General features: G+C 39.7%; 1 protein-coding gene across 3 annotated transcripts in view; it reads right to left on the bottom strand.

Moving 5' to 3' along the window:
• Positions 1 to 27,361, bottom strand: part of DIP2A (disco interacting protein 2 homolog A) — a 121,590-nt gene that overhangs the window by 26,204 nt on the left and 68,025 nt on the right. For all 3 annotated transcript variants that reach the window (XR_007708440.1, XM_035570655.2, XM_050711382.1), the window contains exons 6-20: positions 22,745 to 22,873; positions 20,686 to 20,805; positions 18,294 to 18,491; positions 16,513 to 16,604; positions 16,169 to 16,279; positions 15,269 to 15,392; positions 14,885 to 14,994; positions 14,375 to 14,477; positions 13,233 to 13,297; positions 12,815 to 12,908; positions 12,220 to 12,339; positions 9,890 to 10,004; positions 8,626 to 8,765; positions 1,289 to 1,425; positions 40 to 120 (exon numbers count right to left, since the gene is read on the bottom strand). Coding sequence is in view for 2 of the 3 variants with exons in the window: in XM_035570655.2 (XP_035426548.1) it covers positions 40 to 120; positions 1,289 to 1,425; positions 8,626 to 8,765; positions 9,890 to 10,004; positions 12,220 to 12,339; positions 12,815 to 12,908; positions 13,233 to 13,297; positions 14,375 to 14,477; positions 14,885 to 14,994; positions 15,269 to 15,392; positions 16,169 to 16,279; positions 16,513 to 16,604; positions 18,294 to 18,491; positions 20,686 to 20,805; positions 22,745 to 22,873 (1,739 nt within the window). In the remaining variant the exon portion in view is untranslated. The remainder of the gene's footprint in view (positions 1 to 39; positions 121 to 1,288; positions 1,426 to 8,625; positions 8,766 to 9,889; positions 10,005 to 12,219; positions 12,340 to 12,814; positions 12,909 to 13,232; positions 13,298 to 14,374; positions 14,478 to 14,884; positions 14,995 to 15,268; positions 15,393 to 16,168; positions 16,280 to 16,512; positions 16,605 to 18,293; positions 18,492 to 20,685; positions 20,806 to 22,744; positions 22,874 to 27,361) is intronic.

Below are 27,361 nucleotides of genomic sequence, written 5' to 3'. Positions count from 1 at the left end.
CAGGAAAAAGTGAGGCCAAAACTGCTCATTCACACTTACAGGACCCACAAAGCCAAGTAATCCTGTTCTTGTAAAGGGTTGATCTGAAACAGGCACACCGGTGGCTGTCACTGGAATGGCCTGAAAGAACACAGAAGAAATATTCACACACACAGTAGTAAGAAAACTGAAGCTAAAATACCTTCTGCCTCTGTTTCATTGCAGCTGAAAAAATCAGCTGAATAATTACTTGATGACAACATTCACTATCATGTCAAGTATGAACAACATCTTTTAGAATAATGAAGAACACACCCGTCCATCTAACTCAGGTGGTTTCCTTGCCTTTTTTTTTCTTCAACTGTTGCATTACATCAGGTATCTCACTGGTGTTCTCACTAGCTAACAATAGTGCTGAAAGCTAAGGTGTTTAAGATGTTAAGATTAGGCAAACTGACAGAAAGAGGCTTTTTTGAAAATGAAGACCATGGTAAGGATTTCTCTCACCTCTCTGCTAGAATTCCATACTTCAGCCAAGTCTTCAAATTTTCGCCCACTGCAATACTACTGCAAAACTACTACTTCCCCTCCTTTTTTGCCAGAACAGGGAAAAATTGAAATTAGGGTACCACTGTGAGGAAAAATCTGGGCAGAAAGAGCTCTTTTGCTTTAGCTTGAGAAACTGTAACGATTATGACTTATATCCTTACTCTCTCCATCGAAATACCCAGGAACATAATTTCACATATCCAAACTTTTTGGCATTCTAAGCATTGTAACAAACAAACACTAGAGTTCACTTTGAAGAGTACATACTACTTGCAATACACAAATGAAGCTTTTTCAATAATTTATTTTATCTGAACAAATGCAAATTGATTGTATGAAGAAGCTCACAAATACCAAACTAACTTCTCTCTGTCCCAAGCTATGCACCAATAAATTGAAATATCTTCAGGTAACTTTACATAAGACTTATGGGTTAATACAGAATGGAGATAAATTTAAATGCCAACACGGACACAACACTGGATTGCAGAATATATAGGCAGCTGACTGCCTGCTGATGGTCCTTTGTATTTTGGTTGTAAGAGAAGGAATTTCAAGTTCTGACATGAAGAATGAAGGACAGTGTATTTCACCATGGCTTTTTATTTAAAAAAGGAAAGTAATAAAAAATAAAAAGTAGAATAAATAAAAATGAATGAATGAATGAATAAATAAATAAGTGGAAGAAAAGATATGATTTTCAAGAAGAAATACCAGAGTTACAACAATTGAACTGTACATTACACAGAGAAATACAAACCTCAAACACATTTTTGGTGATTCCAAGAAGGCCAAAATATGCCATACCAGTTGCACCTGAATTCACACATATTTCTCCAACCTCATCAGCTTTACACAGATAAGGAGTCCCATCCACCTTCACGACACAAACATTTGCTAAAGGAGAGGAAAAAAAACAGAATCATAACATTGGTATATTTCAGCAACTGATACAGAAGTTATTTGGCTACTGGTAGACAAATAAAAATTTTAATATACTTTATCTACCAGCTACAGAAAAAACACAGCATGCAAGAGAGCTCTCTTTCTGACAGCCTGTGCAATATGATCTCTGAGATGAAAGATGCAAGTTTGCAAACGCATTTTTTTTAACAGCGCTTCACAGCCTATGTATCAGCTGCAACTGACTCCAAAACTGTAGCAATTGCTTTTCAATATGAAGGTAGGTGGCTTCTTCAAATTAAAGCTCATATGAGTATAAAGATGAAAAAGAAAAGATATTAAATTACAGACATACCACTCCTTTTATTTTATTATTACACTTTTGTTTTCATAGTATCATACCTTAAGTTATATGAGAAACACATTAGAAATGGAGAGAAAATTAGGCCATTATATTTTCTCACTGCCAGGTCATGATTTTTCTGCATTATGTCCCATCTTCTTTTAAAGCAGTCTTCCAACTACCATCTTTCAGAGAGATGTCTCTTGCTGAACCTAATCCCATGACTACACATTATTTCTTTCCAAGCTTCAGTGTGACGACTGCATCTTCTTCAGTGTGACCACTTTCTTTAAATCATTAAGAGTATTTCATTTCACAAAGGTCCTACTACTATTATCCTCCTCTTACTTAGAAGAAAACCAATTTTCTTCTGAAATCTCAGATCTTCCAACACTGACATTTTCTTATTTTTAATCATGGAAATACACACTTGTAAACCAAATGTAACACTGATCTTTGCTCTGGCCACTGGTTATATATCTGACTTCTGAAGCAACTGTTTTTTAGAAGTTTCTCTGGCAGGAACCTTTTCTCTGGCAGACCCTTTGCTTATAGCGGTTGGGATTTGTCTCTTCCCATCACCAAAGTGAAAAGAAAAAGGATAAGAAAGGAGAAGGCACAACAGAGCAACGAAGTTTAGCTTAGCACTTACAGACAAGATTAAAAAGAAATCAAAAAGGTCATCTTAGCCAATATGAAATAAACAGAGCCTTTGAAAAACAACACAAACTATGCCATGAATTAATTTTCTGCCCTTTCCCATTGCACCTGCTTCCAATCCAGATTATCAGAGTATTTTGTTGTCAAGTGTACTGTATGTAAAAAGGAAAGATTTCTATCAGGACCCTTTGAATGTTTTGGACATGGAACGTATCTCAGATATGAAACCTAGATAAGGCTGACAACAGCCATTATGAAGGAGTGTATTACTGCATTCCAATTTAGCCAGTCTTAACTGATACTACAGATAGCCCTTACTTTTACCATTGTTCAACCAGAACAAAAAGAAATCCTAAGTGGAACATAGCACATTTTATCTGAAATTAACACATGATACAGCCAGTTCTGCTGCAAGCATGGACCAAGTTGCTAGTTGATAAAGCGAATAAGGACATTGTCAAGTCTCAGTGAAGTATTCAGTCCTCAACAACTTATGTCTGAACAGGAAAGACAGTAATTCACCCTACAAGTAGACCAACCTCTAGATCATCTTGGTTTCATAAAAATTAGATAATTTTTAGAACAACAGATGTTTATTAATAAAGAGTGTGGGACCCTGTGATATTAACCTTCGCTGACCAAAGAAGGAGACTGCATGGTCAATGGCTGGTACAGGTCCAACTCCAAAGTAGAACAAGAATTTCAGCTGCTGAAAATATGTGTGAACTACGAGGTTGGAAAGAACCACCAGTTCATAATTTAGTCATTCAAAAAACTCACTAGAAACATTAGAAACATTTAAAAAGGCAGTTTATACCTTTGTGACAAATTGAAACAGATACTTTATTACCACAAGAAATAATAGTCTTCAACTCATTCACAGACACAGAGAGCACAGCCGATTAGCCTGCGGTTCTGAACTGATGATCCATCCATGAAGCCTAAGGACAATCCTATCACCCTGATCAAGTCAAAAAAATACTTACCAGTAACCAATGTATGATATAGGTAGTCTACACATACATTCTAACAGCAGGCATAGTTCTGCCTTGCCATGTGTTACTGCAAGGTTTTCCTTTTGCAGTACCTGTAGAGCCTGTACTTGGGCTTCCTTTTTTTCCTGCTTCATGTGTGCTATACAAGAGAGCGCATCTACCACCATTTCAGTCTCTCAACAGCATCGCATCTGAAAAAGAATTAGAGAAGGGAAAGGTAGATGGGACAGGAATGTACATGTGGACTACACATCATGAAGAATACTGATTACTGGTAGGAAAACTTTCTTCAAATGAGTCCACATGTACATTCTTACAGATGGAGTCTCAGGAGTTAGCCCTGCCACGAGATTTCTGGCAGAGGATAAGAATCCTACTGTGCAAACAAATGACCGAACTGATACCCTTACTGAAGACTGGACTTAGCTTTGAATATTTCAGGAATAGCACCACATGAATGTGAGAATGTTGGAGGTCTGCACAGCAGATAGCTAGAACAGAAAACTACTGCCACCAAAGATGCTTGATATGTGTTAGAAAGTGCTTTCATTCCATTTTCATGGTTTCATAGCAGATCCATATGCAACTGTTACAGTGTGCCAATAGTGGAATTCCAGGATCTTCTTGTAGGAAGCAAGTCTTCCTGAAAGGCCTGGGGCCATGAAAATAAAGAGAGGGCCCTCCTAGCACTGCAGGTGTTACAGCTTCTGTTATAGAAGCAGGAAACCTCAGGAAAAATAACAAAAAGCTAGCATAAAACACCTCTAACCACCACTGTTGAAGGCACTCGCAGTAGTTCCAGAGAAACCTAATCCTTGAAGAAAACAGCATATGAGGCTGTTCAATGGAAGGACCTGAATATTTTCCCACTCTTCTGGAAAGGGCATTAGGCGTAAAGTAAGGGCATTCATAGACAAAGATGAACAAGAATCTAGACTCTAAAAGTGGTCATGCAAGTATCCAGAGCACAACATTTAAATTGGAAGAGAACATCTTATCGTAACTGTACTCATCACCACAGATCTCCAAAAGTAGATCTATAGTGGGAGGATGTTGTGCTGTCACATGACAGTCTGAAGCCAAATGGAACACAGAACTGACTACTATGATAAATTCTGTGGGCTAAGATGGAATACTGTTTCTTCACATTCGCAATGTAAGGAATAAGACTAAAAGCATCATGAAGTTGTCCTGTAACAGCTCCTTTCAAAAATCAGTAAAAGGCACTGAGATATAGGAACTAAATTTTTCTGCAATGAAGAGGCATCATGATGACCACCAGAATCTGCATAAATGTTTGCTGAGACACAGACATCCACAAACTGATGACAAAGCAAGCATCCTAACATCCTGTTCTTTTTGCAGAAGCTTAAAATCTGGCTCCAACCTAAAATTTTCTGTTTGAATGTAAGAAAGTAACTGCTGCAGCACTTTTTCTATGAACCAGGTTTTGTATGATTAGGAGCTGTAGGAATATAGATGATCTGGATTAGATAGGGTTATTCTACTGTCAAAGAAACAATGTGAGGACAATTTCTGCAAAACAATGGAAATGGTAAGCAGCAGGGAGGCAAAACTGAGTCCCCCTGACCAGCCACATCCTAGCGTAAGATACTATAAGCTTCCAAGATGACAGGTGACATGTCAGTTGCATCCCAATTGATGGGAAAGTTGGAGGCTGAAAACAGGAAGAAGAGAGGTTTGGTACTCTCACTACCATCTTTACCAGTCCAATTTGAAAAAAAAAAAAAAAAAAGAACTAAAGACCATTATGAGCCAAATACTGCTTCTTACCAAGGTTGCTTCCGAGACAGAAAGCATGCAAAATAGCCCAAGCTCATCAACAGGTGAGACGAAACATCATCCTTCCAGGAGCTACATAGGAGTTTTCAGGGAAATGTGTACTAGATTCTCTCCTACAAATTCCCAAGCTATCTTTCATGCGGACATTTCTTTGTGGATGCTTGCACTTCCCTGGTGGCTCTTGTGATTGGCATTCATGCTAGATAATCAAAGTGAACAGCCAAGGCAACTGAAGAGAATATAGCATCTAGAGTGGCCTATGGGTTAAACAGCAGCAACATAAGACATCATGCTGGTGCTACGGGGTCTGTCTTATTTGCTGATTAAGACACTATAAGAAGGTGGACCCACAGTGTCTCAGAACGAATAGCAAGGTCTGCAGAAAAGGAGGGCAGAAGCGGACACTTTATGTCCATGACCTTTTAAGCAGCTGGCTCCTGAATAAAGCACACCAGCGATCTTCAAGGGTACTGAAATCAAAACCATTTGGTTTGACTGAACAAGCCTCAGCAAGACTACTTGTTCTTGGCTAGGAGACTACTTTCATAGCACATTTCATAGGAATTATAGAAAAGCCCAGCTTGAAAGGGACCTGAGATCTAGTCCAACCTTCATTTGACCAAACAAAATTCAGGAATGTGAGCTCCTATGTTGTAAGATATTTGAATGACTAAGGCATATAGTGACTTCCAAGATCTTACAGAATTATTCAGTAAGTATGGAATACAGCCTTCAGGGACAGCATGACAATCAAATTAGGCCTTTGGTGAAAGCACTGCAATCTAAAGAAAGGGAAAAAACAGGGAAAGATCAAGACTCATCAGTCTGCAGAGTAATTCAAAGTGACAAGTGACAGGCAAGGAAATGGTGGTATGTTCTCTCCTGTGTGCCAAACACGAAGTGAGAAGGAACAGAGCACATCCTCCATGATACTACACAGGAAAAAGCATAAAACTTACAAGGCAAGGCACAAGTATATCCAATACTAGAATGTACACGCAGACTCATTTGAAAGAATTCATTAAGTTCTTTAAGACAACAATTTCTTTTCATTTGGCATAAATCTGATTTAAACAACTGCTTGTTTTTGTTTTTGTTTTTAAAGAGGCAGCCACAGGGAACAAAATTCTTAGATTATCACCTAGAAAGCACCCTCTTATCTATGTTCTGACTTAAAGAATGTACAGAGATGTTTCTGCTAAACTATACTTTCAGACATGGAATTTTTATCATTCTGTCAAATTGAAATTGATCTGCCCTATAGACTAATAGCTTGATGCTGATGAGAGTTTTAAAACAGTTAATGAATTAAGTCACCTAACTTCAGCTTAACCTACAAGTAGTTTTGCCACTTAGCACTATCTTTTAAAATATCAATAGCCATCCACAACAAGTCATACCACTTCAAGGCATAAGACAGATACACACTTTACTATCCCTCATATCAGACAAGTCACTCCATGTTTCTCACTAATGTATAAAATCATGATAGTGATGCCAATTGGCTGTAAATGACATCTTAAAACATATCAGCTTAGATCTCTGAATATTAACCAGCTTTCTTGGGCCTCTCTCCTCCCTGGAATGTTATCCCACGGGACTCTTTCAAGCCAATTCATGAAGAGGCCAAAGTCTCCTCTCCTTAAGTCCAGCATTGTGATCATGCTTCTTCCCTGCTCCTTCTTCTCATGATCTGGAATACTGCTATCTCATGATCACTGTAGTCTTCAACCTTCACATCCCCAATGATCTCCCCTCTCCTTTTTTTGTATGAGGTCCAGCAGAGCACCTCTCCTCAGTGACTCCTTTATCACTTGTGTTAGGAAGCTGTCATCACTGCACTCCAGGAACCTCCTGGATTGCTTATGCCCTCCTGGGTTGTCCCTCCAGCAGGCATTAGGGTGTTTGAAGTCCCCATGAAGAGCAGAGCCCATAGATGTGAAGATGCTGTTGGTACAAGGCCTCATCCACTTCTTCCTGGTCAGGTGGCCTAAAGTAGAGACCCACTACAATGTCACCTGTACAAATCTGCTCTACCCTTACCCACAAGCTCTTAGATGGCTCTTCATCCATCCCCAGGCAGACCTCCATGCACTCCAACTATTCTATCATGTAAAGGGAAACAACTCCTCCTCATCTTCCTAGCCTTTCCTTCCTAAAGAGCCTTCCACTGCAACCCTCCAGCCATGAGCGTTCCCGTGTGATGTGATTTAGGTATTCCTGCTCTGGCAGGGGGATTGGACTAGATGATCTTTCAAGGTCCCTTCCAATCCCTAATATTCTGTGATTCTGTGATGAGAGCCATCCCACCATGTCTCTGTGATCCCAACACAACTGTAGACCCACAACTGCACACATCTACTTGCTCATGTTTATTCTTCATGCTGCGTGCATTAGTGTAAATACACTTCAGAGAGGCATCCCAGCATGCTGATTTCCCAGAGTTTCAGTGTCACAGATTTATTAAGAGGAAATACCAAAATTGCCGCCTCCTGAATTTTTAAGTTATTATTGTTAATTGCATATCCAGCACCAGATAAAACATATTCTTCACAAAGATTCTAGAGCAATTCAAAATGAGAGTCTGGCAGCAGCACATACACTCACTATTAGTTTCAAAGATGAAAAATTTCAATGCTAACCTAAGTTTCTAGGCCATAAACAAACACTAAAAGGTGGGTAAAACCACATCAGGACAAAGCTAGGTCTTGGAATGTTGGACAGTTAAAGATAAAAACAAAAAAGCAGCAATAAAATAAAGCCTTCAAAAATAGTAAATTGCTGCCAGATATCGAACAATCTCAGCTAGGATTTGTTCTAAATCACACTGTGAAGGGCTGAGAGAAACAAAGCAGGTATCTTGGACTACACATGCTCCTGTGGTACACAAAAAGGCTTAGAGAACTGCCGCAGGTGCTGCTGAAGAAAAAGAACTGTCACAGCACGCACAGAGCAGCTGCAGCTCAGTATGAACACTTGGAGTATCGCTACGAGAAACAACTGCCGGATAAAACATAACATTTCCTACTAAGATTTAAGGTGTGTTTTTTTTTTTTTTCTGCTGTACTTGTTATTACATAGCTGTAAATCAGTCTGCACTAATGCTAACAAATGTACAAAACCACAACTCTGAAAACCAGTCAAATGCATCTGCTCACACCAAAATCTATAGTTGTTCAAATTTATCATCAGTTAATTTCTACTGCAAACATTCAATAATTTAGTTGAGACAGTACTTAATACTGAAGTGTTCAGGTAACGTGTCAAAATGTAAGTCATACTACCTTGAAGATAATTCTCATTTACCAATTTCATTTATTTCATCGGCACAAGCATAATAGTAAAGATAAGTTACATGGAGTTTGTGTAAACCTACATGAAATGTTTTCCTACCTCCAGGCATAATCTGACCAACATCCTGTACTGTTAAAATGGACAACTTTTCTTCTGTATCCACTCTTATCACACCAAAACTAAGACAATTCATAGATAACACTGCTTTTCCTGGAGGAGGCCCACCCAGTTCTGGAGGTCTGAAAAACAGAAAGTCAAATCAGAATGAACCAACAGACCAATGGGCTTAGGGTCATCAAAAACATAGCGCAATTCTGTCAGGTCTATTAAGGCTAACCAAAAGAATGGTTTTTCATCCTACATAAGCAAGAGTTCAAGACTGGTAATGTATTTTACTAGATTAAAAAAACAGTTAGATTAAAACATCACATAGCTTCCTCCCACCCTAAAATGTTACAAAGAGGAGTTAGATCTATTATGGACAAAGTGTCAAGAATAAGTATTCAAAGGCTGTATCTTCTGTTCAACAGAAAAATTAGGAAGTGTTTGTAGGCTTGACAGTACTCTTTGAGATGTATTGGTTGAGGACTAACAACTCCATTTTGTGCAGTTGCTCACCTTTTGTGATTTCATAGAATAGAAGAATCCAAGTGTTTAAAAAAAAAAGTTTTTTTTTTTTTTTATTTACTGGGAAAGGTCAGTTCTTGTACCAGAGAATATTCTCCAATATTTAGGTTTTTTTTTAATCAAATTTTCTTGAAATGTATTTTCCCCCAAAAAGTACATTTTGTTCAAAACCACTGCCCCAAAAAATACAGCATTCACGTGCCTATTCATAAGCATTCTGTTTTCTCAGCACATCACTTTCTATCTCTAGAAATTGAACGGTATTTTCCAGGCCAATTACAATTATTATTGTTTTTCTTTGGCCCCTTATTACAAGACAATACGAAAGTCATTGATTAATTGAATTTTCAGTATCTTCTTCCTCCCAAGTAAGCAAAAGTCTTGATTTTAGAGGCATTTCCTAAAGGTCTTACAGCAAACTCAGTGAGGATCAGACCCCGTTTTCCAAAACGGTTAAAAAATAGTATGGCTGACTACTTCTGGAAAATATTACATTTTAAATAAATAAGTAAGTAAATAAATAAATATACATATATATATATATATAAATCCCCACTTCCTTCAGTGAAGATGAAACCTATAAGCCTCAGACTTCCTCTGTCTAGGTATTTGATCACCTTTGTGTATGTAGTTGTCTTTTTTTGACAATTACCTTAGCACCAGATACATTTCAATAGTCAAGAAATGTTTTCAGCCAAGTTCTCAGAAAAAAAAAAAGAAAAAAAAAAAGAATTACCTGCGAATAGCAACAGTTAGCGCCTCTGAGGAACTAGCACAGGGGCAGATTACTTCTGGTCTCAAACCTCTGGATTGAAATACATTCAGGAACGCATCACAAGAAGATATTGACCCTAAAAAGAACAGTCACACAATTGGAAACATTTCTGCCAAGCGCAGGAAAGCTTGATCTGCAGAATTTCAAAATCTATGCTTACCCTAAGCTCAGTTGTACAAAGATTGTATCCTTGCACAGAAACTACACACTTTCAAACTGCCTAAAGGACACGGTAGCCTACAATTAGATTCCAGATTTGAAGAAAAAAAAAAAGTGGTTAACAACAAATTCACAGAATGAAATTCTGTGACTCTTTGCATACTCAGAACAGATTTATGAAATTCTGCATAATTTTTCTGAGGCAATGACCCATAAAACTTAACATCATTGAAAGTCTGCCAGTGATGCAGATCTTACAGTTCCCATACAAGTTTTTCTTTCATATGCCACAGAATTACTCCTTAGTGATAATTCAGGCTGGCAGCAATGACACTGCTGAGAGAAGCCTGAGGGCTATCAAAAGGAACTTCAGGGGACTGGTGTGGTTACTGGATGGAGTGGGTGCGCAGGTGTGGGTTTACGTGGCAAGGTTTTGGTAGTGGGGTGCCATATGCATGGCTTCTGTGAGAAGAATCTAGAAGCTGCCCCATGTTAGATAAGGGCCCTGCTGCTGGCCAGAGCCGAGCCAGTAAGCGATACTATCTGTGCCTCTGTGAGAGCCTATTTAAGAAAGGGAAAACAAAACTGCTGCGGAACAGCAGCTGGGAGAGAGAGAGGAGTGAGAAACAGCCTTGCAGACTCCAAGGTCAGTGAAGAAGGAGGGCAGGAGGTGCTCCAGGTGCCGGAGCAGAAGTTTGCCTGAGGCCTGTGGTGAGGACCATTGTGAAGCAGGCTGTCCCCCTGCAGCCCTTGGAGTACCACGGTGGGGCAGGGTTCCACGCTGCAGCCCATGGAGGAGACGACAGTGGAGCAGGTTGACCTGCACTGATGGAGGCTGCGGCCTGTGGAGGACCCCCGCAGGAGCAGGCCCCAGGCTGGAGCTGCAGCCCATGGGGGACCCAGGTTGGAGCAGAGTGCTCCTGATGGATGGACTCCATGGTATGGACCCGTATCTGAGGCAGTTCTTAAAGAGCTGCTGCCTGTGGGAAGCCCACACACGATCAGTTTAGGAAGGATGGCATCCTGTGGGAGGGACCCCACATTGGAGCAAGGGAAGTAAGCGACCAAGAAGGGGCAGTGGAGACAAAGCGCTATAGACTGACCACAGCCCCATTCCCCCACGCCGCTCTGGGGGAGGAGATGGAAGAGGGTGGATGGGGGGAAGGTGTTTTTGTTTTTCTTCCTTTGTTTCTCACTTCTCTAGCTTGTTAGTGAGAGGCAATAAATCTTACTATCTCCCTACTCTGAGTCTGTTTTGCCCATCATGATAATTACTGAGTGATCTCCCCATCCTTATCTCAACCCTTGAGCCCTGTGCATCGTATTTTCTCTCCCTTTCCCTTTGAGGAGGGGGAGTGAGAGAGCAGCTGAGGTGGAGCTCAGTTGCCCACCCAAGTTAAACCACCACAGCAGGTGGTGTTTTCCTCTATCCCTTCAGTGGTGGGGATGGATACTGAGCAGACCTGGAAGGCCCAGCTGATCGATACATGGCTGAGAGGATGGTGCTGTTGCAGGAATTTGTTTTTTTTTTGATCATGGGGAGGCTTACTCAGCACCTGGCCTGATGGCTGCCCAAGGGTCCCACCTGTCTCAAAGAGGGAGACGGATTCTAGCCCAGGAGCTGGCAGAGCTCATCGGAAGGGCTTTAAACTCGGTGTGCAGGTGGATGAGGGGGGAATTTGAGGCTCGAAAGACACGAGCCTGAGGGAGCAATGCCAGGGTTGGGGGTGAGGGCAACGGTGAAACTGAAGTGCATCTACACCAATGCACGCAGCATGGGCAACAAACAGGAAGAGCTGGAAGCCCTATGGGAATGTACAGAAATCAGACACATTGCAACTCAAATATTTTTTCTACCTGCACTACATGAGCAACTACTTCAAAACTGACATTATGATTTACTTTAAATTTAAAAATCCTGTTTCAAATTACATTGCCAACTATTCTTTATATGAAGAGTAACAAAATGTTTTCTATGAAAGTTTCTCTCCAGTGTTCTTAGCAAAGAAATGCTGCTGTCTGCCTTTCTGAAGATGAACTGCTGAGCTCCTACAGTACAGAAACAGTGTTGTGATTTAGAACGTACTTCAGTTCACCTTGGACTGACAGCTCTAAAATACACCTGTACTCACATGGATTAGCTCCATCTGCCACTATTAACATTCGTAAAGAGCTTAGACTGACATCTCTCTGATCCCTCTGAGCCAAAAGTGACCAGTGCATATCACGTGATTTTACTACTGCGACACGGGCTGAAAATTAAAAGAAGAAAATAATTATGGCATGTGTGCAGAACAAAATAAAGGCAAAATTTATTAAATTATATAAACATTTTTGTGTATTTACATAAATTTATTAAACAAATTACAAACTACTACTATTTAATTACTATGACCTGTCTCCAGATGGACTTGATTACAGAATTCAAATGCTTACTATAAACTCAATTAACAGGATGAGAAATAGTCATCATTAAAGATCTATCAGAATAAGCCATCAAAGTTGCTTATCAATCAATCCATCAGTACATTTAACACTGTACTTGCAGTACTTGATTGCTAAAGCTGAGGCATCACGGTGGCAAAGGAAGTCAGCTGGATAAAATACCAGTGGCCTCACCTAGAGCAGACATCTTATACAGATTTTAATTTAATGATGCTTTTTTTTTTTTTTTTTAATAAATCATCAGAGAAGAGGTAGGTAAAGTAATAAATACTTTAAGGTTACCTTTGTATGAGCAGACTTTCTGTATCCACGAAAGTGGATTAACCTTCATTAGCGCATAGGGAATACTGATGACATGCATCCTGTTCATAACACTCTGAGAAAAATATTCAAAAAAAAAGTTTCAAGTGGTTCAAAGAACACACAGAATATCTTTTTAATAAATACACCAATATCTTTTTTAAAAAACACAGCTACAGCATAAATCTCATGTTTCACTATCAGTGAAAACTATGTGTACAATCAATAAAAATTTAAGATATATCTGTACAGTCTGTTAGTGAAAAGGGACTATTTTATTCATAAAAATATAAATAATTAAATATAGTTCTCAAACTATGGTTTATGACTGCATTCTGATGCTAATGCACTACCCCAAAGAGAATCTTATTGCTGCAGTTTCATTCATTCAAATACTTACTGTTAGTACTCCATGCCAAAGGCCAGCATCTCTTTTGAAATCCAAGACATTTGTTAGTGTTTCAGCTGAAAACAAAGGAAAAAACAGGAAAAAAAGGAAAAATCAGATTTAAAAAGCGGTATATAGCCTGCTTAATCTGAAAGTGTCTTATGTTACTTACTACAATCATCTTAAAAGTACAATTATAGACTAGATTATTACAAAGAATTTAAGACCTAATTTTCAGTTTAATACCACTTCCATGTGTTTGTTACCTTTGCCAAAGAGCTATGCAGACTGAAACATTGCTTTTGATGCCAACTGCTGAAATTTTCAACTAAAAATTGTTGAGCTATATTTGAAAGAATTAAATTAGTGAGAAATAGTATCATGGCTGTATTAAATTTTCTTCTATGCTTTCTCTGAGAAATTCAAAAGCCTTATGTGATTCAAAACACAAAATCAAAGTTTGGCATAAGATCTAACCTGATTTTAGAAGGATGTCTTTTATTCATCTGGTGAAATTTGCTTATCACTGATGTAGGATGATTACATGTAAAAGAAATGGTTCTTCAAGGTATTTACTATTCTTGTTATGTTTTCAGAAAATACAAGAAAATACACAGCTATTTCCTAATAAACACAATACTTCAGCAAGCCAGCCACATATCCATTTATTCTGTGGGTGACTGAGAACTCCAAGGGCTCTAAGGCACATAAGTTTTCCCAGCCATAGAATCATAAAGGTTGGAAAAGACCTCCAAGATCATTTGGTCTAACTACCCCCCTACCGCCAATACCATCCACTAAATCATGTCCCTAAGCACCACGTTCAACCTTTCCTTAAACACCCCCAGGCATGGTGGCTCCGCCACCTCCCTCATGAGCCTGTATATAAGGAAATGTGCATCTTCTACATCCTCAAATATTTTCAACAATCAGGAAAAGTGGAGTGCATATATAAGTGTTGGCTGGAGAAAGCTGTCGGCAGTTTCACAGTCTTGTGACAGATTTTGTATGATGCTCAGAGAGAGAATCTGAAGTATGAGAAAGTATCTAAAGCTTATCTAAAGTTCTTTTAAGACAGTAGACATGATTTTGCAATGCAGTTTTCCTGGATAATCAAAGCTATAATTATCATTTTAAAGTTGTAGCTAACTTACCTTCTGAATAGCCACATGCCTGAGTCAATGCATGACAGTGTGCCAGCATGGAAGCATGAGATATAGTAATGCCCACTGTGCTCCCCTCTTTACTTGTTTTGTACTGAAAAGAGAAAGTTTACACACTCATTAGTTTAACAACAAAATAAAATTTACAGTAGTGAACTTAAAGGATATTTTATTATAAAAAGGAGGTGAACTTTTTTTTTTTTAAAAAAAATCAAAGAGCTACGTAAGAGATGCATTTATGTTCAGCAAATAGTCTAATATCATAGGAAACCTGACCATTTCTCTACCCCAATTAAATAAATTCTCCCAGGGATCCCAAAATGCCAGTATAACCACTCACACGCCAGTTTTCCTGGTAACCTTGAGGAAAACACTCTTGTTCCACAATTATACATATTATAGTCATCTTTTTTGTAGCATCAGAAGATTAAAGGAAGAAAATGTGCTGTGACATAAATGGGAATAGTGTAACAATAAGTTAGGCATATTATACTGGATCACCTCAATATAAGCAATCTCAGCACTGGCATCCCGTACTTGCGGATGCCAGTCCTTAGCTGGTTTTGCCAGATGTTTCCCATCAATCACAAACCAAATGAGACGAGGCCAACCTTCAAATTAAAAAAAAAAAAAAAGTATCATTACACTTCCAAAATACTTTTTCCCCCCAGTACTCTGGGATAACAACAGGTAGCAAGTAAAGGCTGCAGCATCACACCCCTGACAGGAAGAAGAAGCACTAAGTACTCTCTTGACAATTATGGCAGTTTTTCTTTATACATAAACTAGAAGCATGCAAGCAATCTCAAAGAGGTGGCTTAACACCAACAATCAATATACACATCCTTTATCCCATAAAGAAACTTGAGTAGCTCAGAAACATACCTTTGAACGTAACTACCTCACCAGTCTGAGCTTTAGGAAGGCCTTTTTGACAAGCATCAGTGGTTAAAGCTAGTGTTACTCCACAACTGCCCAAAAGAAATCCAATTTGCTGGCTGCCTGCATCCTACAGAGAAATGATGTTTTAGCAAACTTAGTAATAAATCACACTTTAGCACAGTTTACTGCAACTTTTCCATGTTTTGAAATTAAGATGAATGATACCACAGGAAAAGAAAATCCTAGGTCAAAAGATTTTTTTTTGTTAGCACTGAACTTTACACTCAAAATGCATCAACTTTTGCTTAGTGCCAACTATTTGGCAGTAGATCTGACAAACAATGGAAGCAAAACAATGTTTGTGCATGCTTCTCGAACCCTGCAGGGAAGTTCATATGTTCTGGCAAAAACACAGAGCTGGTCTTATGCTGCCTCTTAGTCCTGAGGCACTGAAGAACAGAGCCTGTAGCTTTTCAGGCCTGACTTCACACCTCTTCTAATAACTTCAACATTTGTGGGATTATCCACGTATTTGCAAAACTGTGATGTCTCTGCCTGTCTCTGTTCCCATTACTTAGACTGGGAGCTGAAAATACCACATTTCTGTGTTATATTTTGAGAAATAATTTCACATATCTTTTCAAAAAAAATAAATCTACAAGTATACATCCTAAAATAGCTAACTTCTTAGCTTCATAGATTTTTCTCCCTTCTCTAAATATTATACATTTTATGAACATATAACATGTATTCACAGTTGGTAAACTACTGAGAAGCAGAGTTAGTAATTTAGCTGATGCATCATACTGCTTTCAAAAGTGCAGGGTCTGAGGGATCCCATTTAAGATTTGGACTGCACCACTTCATTTGTGAAGCCAAAAAACTTTGAATATATTTGCCTACCTTTCTGGTTAGTGGAACTTCTATTGGGACAGGAATAAGTTCTGCCAGGAGACATCCATAAAAAGCCACCATAAACATAACTGGATCACTATTAGGAAATACAAGAGCTACCTACAAAAATACATTAAAAAACATGAAATGCTTTTTGTTGTTATTTGGAGGGGGATGTTTTGTTAAGGTTGTGGGAAAAAAACTGTCATAACACTGTTGGGGTCACAAACTAGGAGCAGAAATACTGAATGCTGTGATAATACAGTATTAAAAATCACAGTATTACAAAGCTTTCTTTAGCTAAAACTGTTCCACACTATTTTATCCACGTAGACCACCTCAAACAAACCTACCCGGTCTCCAGGCTTCAGCAGTGGTTCATTCCTAGTGGTTAGCTTGTTTAGCAGGGTATATGCTAACTTCAAGCTCCGACTCCACAGTTTGCCTAAAGATGATGCAGAAATCAAAGAAATACAGGCTAAAATCGCAGCATTTAGCTGGCAAATGTCGATGCTTTATATACGCACAAGTTGGTTGTATGAGAACAGAATTAGCGGTCACACAAGTATTCTGGAAAAGTGAACACTGCTTTTCCAAAAGCAATCCTACCACAGAAACCTGCTGATCTCATCCAAGGTATCAGTGCACATGCATACACACAAACACATAGTCTGGTTGATATAACCTAAGTGCATTTCCAAAAAAAACCTAGTAAGACTCCTTATTAAGGGTTCTTAGAGAAATCAAACTGCCTGGGATAAAAACAAAAATCCTAATTTGGCCAAAAAATAACTGAAATTTAAGAAACAAAGGGTACGAATAAATGCCATAATATCCAGCTCTGTAAAATGCCAGTTCAGTGCTCAATAGTCATCTACACAGCCTTCAATAATTCAGAACAAAAAATGCATCCAAACTATTAAATACAAAGACAAAAACCTAACTACTTATTTGACGCAGTATAAAAGACAATCTTCAATAATCCTCCAAAAAGAAGAAGAGTATTTATTAAAACAAACAACTCTTCATAAAAAGTTAAGCAACAGCAAAACCCTTCCACTGTTAATGGCAAATTAAAGCATGTAGAACCCAGGGAGCCACACTGTAGCATGCATTTGGTACAGTTTTCTAGTATGGTGTCTCGGACTCCTGTCCATGCTCAATCCCTTCAGACCATGTAGCAACCATCGGTTAATTTGTGTTTGTCAGTCTCAAACTTCCTCAATTCAACATTGTTTTTGCTGTGTAACTTATATGTGTAAGTTTATATATTATAAGTTTTATATATATGTATATTAAAAAAAAACAACACACAACAAAATCACAAAACAGGTGCAGGACTCAATTTCATCAAAATAAATACCATGGCTTTGTGATCTGCCCAGAGAAGTTGGCAGAGTCCAAGTACAGTTTAGAACTTGGCTTCTTTTTATTTTTGTTTGTTCATTTTGTTTTTTAAACATACAACTAAACATGATCTTCTAAACAGTTTTCAATTTCTTAAAATTCCTCTGCAAGTTAATGAAACTAATGCACCTACTCAATTATATTTCCCCTAAGCATACTTCACCTGCAAGAATGCAAACAAGAAAATTAAATATTCCAACATACTGCGTGATTAAATGTAAGCAACATGCTGCAGAGTTAGCTACCCTGAGGGATAAGATTACCTTCAAAAAAACCCCACAATTACTGTCATTTTTCTAGTTCACTGATACAGTCAAGTCTCGCTTCCCTCAATAATATCCTGAAGTACAAGTTTTCTCTAAAAGGATATGCAAGAACATACATGCACACTAAAGCATTCTATCTACTTTGGGAATCTTAAGAGTCCATTAGTAGTCATCTGCTACTTTCTTCTATTTTACATCAGTCTCTTTTTAGCTTTCTTTTGCAGGTTTTTTTAAGCAAAATTGTTTGAAATTTATAAATAGCCACTTGTAAAGAACTGATGTTATTATTTTCCCTTTGTTAACTTTCAAAATTCTTTTTCATATACAATGAACTTTTAAGTTGTATTTGAATAGAAATCTCAAATGATCTGTCCTGAACAGTCAGCCCCTCCTAAATAAAGCCAATTGTTCATTTCACAATGAACACCTAATTCCTTCTTACAGTTTTCACCAATACCTACCGTAGGTAAGTGTATAAATAGCTTTCCCAGTTGTATCCAAAGCAGTCAGACACGGGGATTTTGGCTGCGTAGTTCCCCAGCGCTGCAGGGCAGCCAGCAGAGAAGGTGGCCAGTTGGTTACCACACCTAAAGGTTCACCTTTAAGAATGCTCATCTGATTTCCTTCAGGCTTTGGTTGATTTGGGTCAGGCTGTTGCACTAAAACCGGAGAACAGTAAAGTGGCAGAATGTCAATCTTTACCAAAAGTGCAAATTACACTTAAAAGATAATTCTATGAACCATTCTCATCCTTCCTCAGAGCTATCACTGCTTCTACCCTGCTTTATGATGATGCCATGTTAATCATCTGTTGGCTTCACAAAAAATAATTACCATCATTTTGTAGTTCTGATTCCACATTGTTCAAAGAAGCTGGCCACAGGAACAGAATTTGAATCCTGACTTCACTTTTTCTCTACTATGGGAGGATATTATTTTCTTCTGTTTGTTCTGCACATCTATTTAAATGAAAGCCTACTCCAAATCAAGAATCATCATCAGAAAGAACACCTTCAGTGCCAATTGAACAAGTGTTCTCACTGCACCATATTCTCAAAAGGCAATGAAGAAAAACACTATGCTTCTGTTACAGTACCTCAAAACACAAGTCAGTTGAAATGTTCCTGGTATGGATTATCCACTAATAAAAAATTGCATAGCTCACAGAGAATTTTGCTTGATTTCATACACTTCAAGAAAAGTTTGCCTGAAAATTCTTCAGGGAAATACTAGAACTGCAGTAACTTCCTATTCTAAAGGATCAAATAAATACTGTAGGGAATCTACTAACAGCTGCTCAGAATGTAGCATTGAGAACAAAATTTTTATTTAATCTTAAGAGCAAAAATCATTCTCCAAGATTAAGTGATGCTGCTGGTTTTAAAGAAGGCTAAATATCAGTAAGTGACTGTGTTTTCTTTCTGCCTAGAAATACGCATGCAGAACAGAAAATGAAACTTTTTAGCTGAGCAATATCTACAGAGTACAAACAAGCACTATACTTTCATACGGTACATGTGACATTGCACAGTGCCCTCTAGGCATTTAATTCCTCTGAACCTCTAATATCATGAAACATTCTGCATTCCAAAAAGAGGGTATTAACACACATGCAAGCAATGTTATCGTAATAAATTCCAGTTACACATAAGTAACCTTTTTCATTTAAGCATATTTCAGCACTGACCAGCTAAAAAGCAGCTTATCAGAACAAGAGGTGGGGGGTGTTCATAGAAAGATGCTGAATGTGAGTCAACAATGTGCTCTCATAGCACAGAGTCAAAGGCATCCTGGGCTATTTGGTGAACAGGCATATAGCCAGAAGGGTGAGAGGAGGAACTATTTCCCTGTGTTGGTAACTCATCAAAAGCTCTCCTATCTGGAGAGTATTGTTCTGATTCTGGGTTCCCAAAGACATTCATGCACTGATGGGAATCCACTGGAGAAACACTAAGGTCACTACAGGGTTGGTGCCAATGACATATGAGGAGAGGCTGCAGGACCTGGGACTGTTCACCTTAAGAAAAGGTCAGCTAAGGAGGGAATCCTACTTCTGTCTACAGCTACCTAATTGGAGGACATGGAAAAAGAGACAGATTTCTTCCAGAGCTGCACTGTGATGGAAGACAGACAGAAAAGGCAAAAGCTGGAACATGGGAAATCCCAACCAGATATACACAAACCCTTTTTTCTGCTGTGAAGCTGGTCAAACACTGGCACAGTGTCCAGACAGGCCATGGAATTCCTGTATTAGGAGAACTCAGAACTTGACTAGACACAGCCCTCAGCAGCCTGACCTAGTCAGACCTGCTTTGAACAGCAGGTTGGTCAGAGGCTTCCAGAGGTCCATCCTGTCATCAGTTACACTTTGGTTATGCCTTGATTTACTCCAGTGAGTACCCACTATAAATTCACTGATTACCGTAAGACCAGGTATAGAATGTCTGCAGCAAAAAGTGACTGTACGCCCATCACAAAACATGATACAATTTCTGAATCTCCCAGTGTAGTTCTTAACAAAGGCGTGAATAGAAATTCTCCAAATATATGTAAATCACTGTCTCTAGTATTCACCAGCTCATCACACTGGTCCAAACTGAGCTGAATCAGATTTTCCAAAGCAAGGGAGGTAAACAGAGTACAAGTACACTGAGTAGGAGTGTTGAGTTGAAGATTAGCTTTTTTTTCTGTTGTTGTTATATTAGAGACAGAAAGGTCGTATGATACCATAATTCTATCACAATTTTTTTTGGTGGGAGAAGAAAGGATGAAAACAATACTTGTTAAGACATAACAGTTCTTTCTTGAATTGATTACACAAAGAGTGAAATTTTTATTTAAAAGAAAACTAACCTTCTAGCAGTTCTTCAAAATCATCAACAAAAAACTCTTTCAAAGGTGGGCGCTTTGGTCTTTTCAAGGTATTTAGAAGCTGCTGGATTTTAGAGGACACCCTGCTATTCACTGGGACACCTGTCAAGGAGAAAAGATGTATTACTTACCATGTATTAATAAACATACAATAAAATATAAGCTTCCACACTGCTGACATCACCACTCAAAGCTCAGTATAGTTTTCAGATGGAAGAGTTACTCAAATGAGTAGCTTGTTTGGAAAAACAAACAAAAAAAAGCTTTAATAAATAATAGTTTCAAACACAGATTTATTTGTTTGTATTGGGCTTACATAGAAAGGTTTTGGTAGCAGAGGGGCTATGGGGGCTGGCGTATGCAAGAAGAGTTCAGAAACTGCCCCGTGTTAGAGAAAAAACAGCTCCAGTTGATTCCAAAAGGGACCCACCACTGGCCAGAGCTGAGCCAACAAGCAATGTTGGTTGTGCCTCTGAGAGAGCAAATTTAAGAAAGGGAGGGAAAAAAAAAAAAAAAAAAAAAAAACAACTGCTGTGCAACAGCTGCTGGCCAGAGCTGAGCCAGTAAGTGATATTATCTGTGCCTCTGTGAGAGCCTATTTAAGAAAAGGAAAAAAAAAAAAACCAACTGCTGGGGAACAGCAGCTGGGAGAGAGAGGAGTGAGAAACAGAGAGAAAGAATTCTGCAGACATCATGGTCAGTGAAGAAGGAAGGCAGGAGGTGCTCCAGGCACCAGAGCAGAAGTTCCCCTGTGGCCTGTGGAGAGGCCTCTGTTGGAGCAGGCTGTCCCCCTGCAGCCCATGGGTCCCACATGGAGCAGATCTCCACACTGCAGCCCGTGGAGGAGTCCCCGGTGGAGCAGGTGGATGTGGCCTGGGGAAGGCTGCCACCCATGGAGAGCCCCCGCGGGAGCAGGCCCCGGGCCGGATCTGCAGCCCGTGGAGAGGAGCCCATGCAGAAGCAGGGGGTCTGGGGGGAGCTGCTGCCCATGGGGGACTCGTGTTAGAGCAGTCCACTCCTGAAGTACTGCACCCCACAGTATGGACCCATATCTGGAGCAGTTCTTGAAGAGCTGCTGCCTGTGGGAAGCCCATGTAGGATCACTTCAGGAAGGACTGCATCCTGTGGGAGGGACCCCATGTTGGAGCAGGGGAAGAGAGAGACCATGAAGGAACGGCAGAGATGAAGTATTATGGATTGACTGCAAACCTCATTCACTGCTCCCCTGCACCACTTGGGGGGAGGAGGTAGAAGAGGGCAGATAAGGGGGGAAGGTGTTTTTAGTTTGCTTTTAGTTTCTCACTGCTCTAGTTTGTTAGTGATAAGCAATAAATTAATCTCCCTATGCTGAGTCTGTTTTGCCTGTAACAGTAATTGGTGTGTGATCTCTCTATCCTTATCTCAACCCTTGAGACTATTTTCATGGTATTATATCCCTCTGTTCCTTTCAGGAGGAGGAGTGAGAGAGTGGCATTGTGGAGTTTAGCTAGGCATCAGTGTAAAATCACCACAGTCCTTTAAAACAATGCTGTTTCCTACCTATCTACCTTCTCATAGTTTAATCTACATTTTACATTCAGTCAGTACTGAAGTGTGAAAATGGAATAAAGATAGCTTTGGAAAAAATAAGTGAATCTTTCAATATTTTATACTGCTAGCAAACAACAACCACAACACAAAACCATGTTGTATGCTGATTTTCATTTGTATATGTGGTATACTTATTTATAATTCAACAGCATTTAACAATGCATGTTTGTTTATATTTAAATTTTTGAGACAATACATATTTAAAATGTGAGATTAAAGGGCTTTTGCTGCCTTTTACTATAAAAATATACTGAAACGGTGACATGGATTCCACTGGCTTCCCAGTGGCAGAGCATGGGAAATGCAAAACAGCTTCCTTTCCTCTTGCAGCCTCACATATACAGCATAGTACTGCAGAGCTTTGGAGGGGTTATGACACACGATGTTATCCATCTGCTTATTCAGAAAAAGGGACATAGATGGAAAGGTGGGAGGTTTATGATACAATCACCATCTGCAGTTTCCAAAATGCTGCTGTTGTAGCCTCTGGGAACTCCTCGTACTGATGCTAGTTGTGGTCGCTCATGATGCAAGTGTTCCACCAGACCAGTGGTTACATCAGGAGGTGCAGAGTGATTATCTGTAGAAATATAAGAATGACATGGGAACTCATCAGTCACATTAAGACTCAGTACATCCAAAGTTGCTTGTTACAGCCTTCTTGCTATTCTTGTTACAGCCTTCTTGCTATTCCTCACACGTTTTGTGCACCGCTGCTCACAACAGAAAAAGCAATGGGTTTTCTGAGGCATGATGTGGTATGGCCTGACATGACAAGCTGTTTAATTTCAATGGTGTGTGATACAAGCAGTTAAAATTTAAATGTTTTATAATGTACATTTACATAGGGAAAACAGGGCAATTCTCAAATTCTCATATACTCAAGGGGCTTGAGAAACACCTTATAACAACCTTGAGGCAAAAACCTGCATTGCTTGGAACTGCATCGCGTTTCTGTACTACTAAAGAATGCTAGCAAGTATTGTCATCCGAAAATTGTGACCTATTTTATGGAATGATTTTGTGTGCAATCACAGGTTAAGATATTCAAGTATTTGGAAGAAGTGTTTAAATAAGGAACACCTGAAGTACTATTATCAAGAATTGGAGGCCTGAAATGTTCAGAATCCTAATGAATAAGAACAGAACTGTAACAGGAAAAATCTTATGAACACAATGCTGCACTGTGCTGGAAGAACTGGATGCGGTCACACAGCTTGCCAGTGATAGAACGCTTGAAGAACTTTTGTATGGCACAAATTCTGCAGTAAGAACCCTAGGGAGATAGCCTAGGTAAATAAGCCTAGGGAGATAAAGGCAATGCTGGGAAATACATGTACTAACCCACTCTTTTTGAGGAATTGATTAGCACTAACATAAAAAGTATTTCTAGCTCTGTTCACAGATTTCCAGAGCTTAATACAAACCACCAATACAGCTCTAAGCAGTTTTAGTGGGATCACCAGAAGAAAATGTTAAATCCATTCTCATACTTTCCAGCCATCATCACTGCAATGACAATTGTTGTATTAGGGAGATCTGTCTTGCCAGGTACTAAGCAAGGACCACAGATTTCTTTCCTATGGGTAAAGATACAAGAAGGACAAAACATCACTTGATCCGACAAAGGTGGGAGTTAAAACCAGTAACAAGAAAACATGGCAACACAGCTAAGCCACAACACTTTATCAGTGGAAATCCCCAAATTACCATTCTGCATATAATATGTCATAACCACTAAGCATTAAAGTGACTCAGAGCATAAATCTATTCCATGCACTTGACATCATGTGCATATGGATACAAATATAACAATCAAGAGAGAGAACAATACACACACACACACTACGCGACTTGGTGCACTTGGGTCAGAAGCTGAAATGCTGAAAGGATACGGGTTTTGCCATGCACTTTCCTGTTGGGCAAAAAGCAATCCTCCATCCGCATACTCGAGACGGATTTTTGAAACACAGAAACTCTGCAACTAGATGCACAGAGAGTAGCACAAGGAAGAAGCTATTTGGGAACAGTTACAGAAGTTCTGTGTGCTTGTGAACAGTTCAAAGAAATCACACAAGAAAATGAAAATTCTTGGAAAACAAACAAAAAACAATCATCCCAACTGAAAACAAACACATAAAATAACTATATATGGAGGTGCTGTTCTACAGCACTCAGGTATTTCACAAGCATCTCAGAGCCAAGTTTCATGCAAATCAATGTCCCTAATCACAGAAAGAAAATGACAGGGGTGCTTATGAACAACAGCTCTGTTGTCCACAGGTACTTTATCCTACGCACAGCAGAGAACAGATCCTCCCTCGCAATTCTGCCCTGAGAAGGCAAAATTATTTCTATGCATGTAAAAGGAGTAATTCCAATTTTCAGGATTTACGCTCAGATGAAAATTACATTAGCCTCATTAATTATTTAGGCATTTTATTCATATATGCCCATAAAAATCCATGAAATTAATCTGTATCATCTAGAGATACTGTGACAAAGCACATAAAGAGAAAAGCCGATAAAGCATCTGCGAACAGACTTGTAACTTGGGGACTAAAGTTAATTGGATTTACACTGAAGTACCTTTCAATTACCGATTAGAAGGCACAGAGATAAATGTAAAGGAAGGCAGTAGCCCAAGAAAAAAAAAGTATGATATACAATACAGAAACCTAAAAGCTAGACATCAGTCAGAAAGTGATCTCTAAAGAAGAACCTTATACTGAAGATTCAAAGACTTTAGAAAAGTTCTGATCTAATGTGATGGTTTTACTCAGGTGGGCAGCTGAGCTCCAACACAACCTCTCTCACTCCCCCTCCTCAAAGAGAAAGGGGGAGAGAATACGATGCATGGGGCTCAAGGATTGAGATAAGGATGGGGAGATCACTCAGTAATTATCGTGATGGGCAAAACAGACTCAGAGTAGGGAGTTGGTAAGATTTATTGCCTATCACTAACAAGCTAGAAAAATGAGAAGGAGCCTCTGTAGTGGGGCACCATAGGCATGGCCTCTGGGAGAAGAATCTAGAAGCTGCCCCATGTTAGATAAGGGCCCCGCTGATGGCCAGAGCCAAGCCAGTAAGCGATACTATCTGTGCCTCCGTGAGAGCATATTTAAGAAAGGGAAAAAACAAACAAACAAAAAACAAAACAAACAAAAAACAAAACAACAACAACAAAAAAAAAACACACCACAACTGCTTGGGAACAGCAACTGGGAGAGAGAGGAGTGAGAAACAGAGAGAAAGAATTCTACAGACACCATGGTCAGTGCAGAAGGAGGGCAGGAGGTGCTCCAGGCAGGCAGCAGCAGTTCCACTGCAGCCTGTGGAGAGGCCCCTGGTGGAGCAGGCTGTCCCCCTGCAGCCCATGGGTCCCACATGGAGCAGATCTCCACGCTGCAGCCCGTGGAGGAGTCCCCGGTGGAGCAGGTGGATATGGCCTGGAGGAGGCTGCAGCCCGTGGAGAGGAGCCCATGCAGGAGCAGGGGGTCTGGGGGGAGCTGCTGCCCATGGGGGACTCGTGTTAGAGCAGTCCACTCCTGAAGTACTGCACCCCACAGTATGGACCCATATCTGGAGCAGTTCTTGAAGAGCTGCTGCCTGTGGGAAGCCCCCGCAAGATCAGTTCGGGAAGGACGGCATCCTGTGGGAGGGACCCCACATGGAGCAGGGGCAGAGAGTGACTGAGAAGGAGCGGCGGAGACGAAGTGCCATAGACTGACCACAACCCCCATTCCCCTGTTCCCCTGCGCTGCTCAGGGGGAGGAGATAGAAGAGGGTGGATGGGGGGAAGGTGAGTACTAAAGCTGCCAAAATCTGAAACCATCAGGAATAATGCATCTGATACACACTGCATAGCACTAAAACCACAAGAACTTCATCATGGACCGTGCTCTGAGGCCCACAGCAGCTTGAGTGAGTCCAGAGGAGGCCACGAGGATGATCAGAGGGCTGGAACACCTCTCCTAACACCTCTCCTAAGAAGACTAAGAAGAAAGACTGAGAGCTGGGGTTGTTCAGCCTGGAAAAGAGAAGGCTACGGGGAGACCTTATAGTGTCCTTCCAGTTCCTAAAGGGGGCCCACGGGAAAGCTGGGGAGGGACTCTTTCAGGGAGTGTGGTGACAGGACAAGGAGTAATGGCTTTAAACTGAAAAAAACAATAGGTTTAGATTAGATATTCAGAAGAAATTCTTTACTGGGTGTAGTGAGGCACTGGAACAGACTGCCCAAAGAAGATGGATGCCCCAGCCCTGGAAATGCTCAAGGACAGGTTGGATGGGGCTTGGAGCAACCTGGTCTAGTGGAAGGTGTCCCTGCCCATGGCAGGGAGGGAAGTGAGTGTGGTGTGGTGCGTGTGGAACTAAATGGTCTTTAAAGACCCTTCCAACCCAAACCATTCTATGAGTCTGTGTAGTGCTTAGGTTTTCTAAATTATGTTGAAAAAAAGATAAATTATTTGAAATACAAAGTTTTTACTGTGCCACTAAGTCCCTTCCTGTAGCTTTACATTACTGTGCATCTGTTGCACACACAGAAATCCACCGTCATTCTTCACTACACAGTGTACAAAGATATTATAAAAATCATTTCCACAGCACAAAAGATGGCCTTTCTCCCTTCCTACCAAATATTCCACAGGCACAAGACTAATGTTCTGCATTTAGAAAAAAAAAAGAAAAAAAAAGGTAACATGAAGTTCCAGACCTTCAGCATTACAGAGATTGAGAAAAAACTCACATTTGCATTTCGGCTTAACAGTACTTCTATGTTTTCACTCTAATCCCACAATAAAGACAAATTTTATCATGACAAACTTTAATTAAAAGAAAATCACTTTTTAGCTTGAAATCTAGCTTTGTTAGTACCTCTAATTTCATAAAATTCCAAAAGATTCTGGATGTTTTTCTTTTTTTTTTGACGTTTACCAATCGAGTTGCCTTTGAAATCCAATTAATATTCTCTAGTGTAAATACATGTCGCTCAGAAAGCATGCACAAAGAATATCATCCTTTTGAAATTCCAGTTTTTAGACAACTACAACTTTAACTTCTGCTTCTT

This window comes from Cygnus atratus, chromosome 6, assembly GCF_013377495.2.
Source record: "Cygnus atratus isolate AKBS03 ecotype Queensland, Australia chromosome 6, CAtr_DNAZoo_HiC_assembly, whole genome shotgun sequence".
Lineage (NCBI taxonomy): Eukaryota > Metazoa > Chordata > Aves > Anseriformes > Anatidae > Cygnus > Cygnus atratus.
This window is presented reverse-complemented; position numbering and strand designations above follow the sequence as displayed.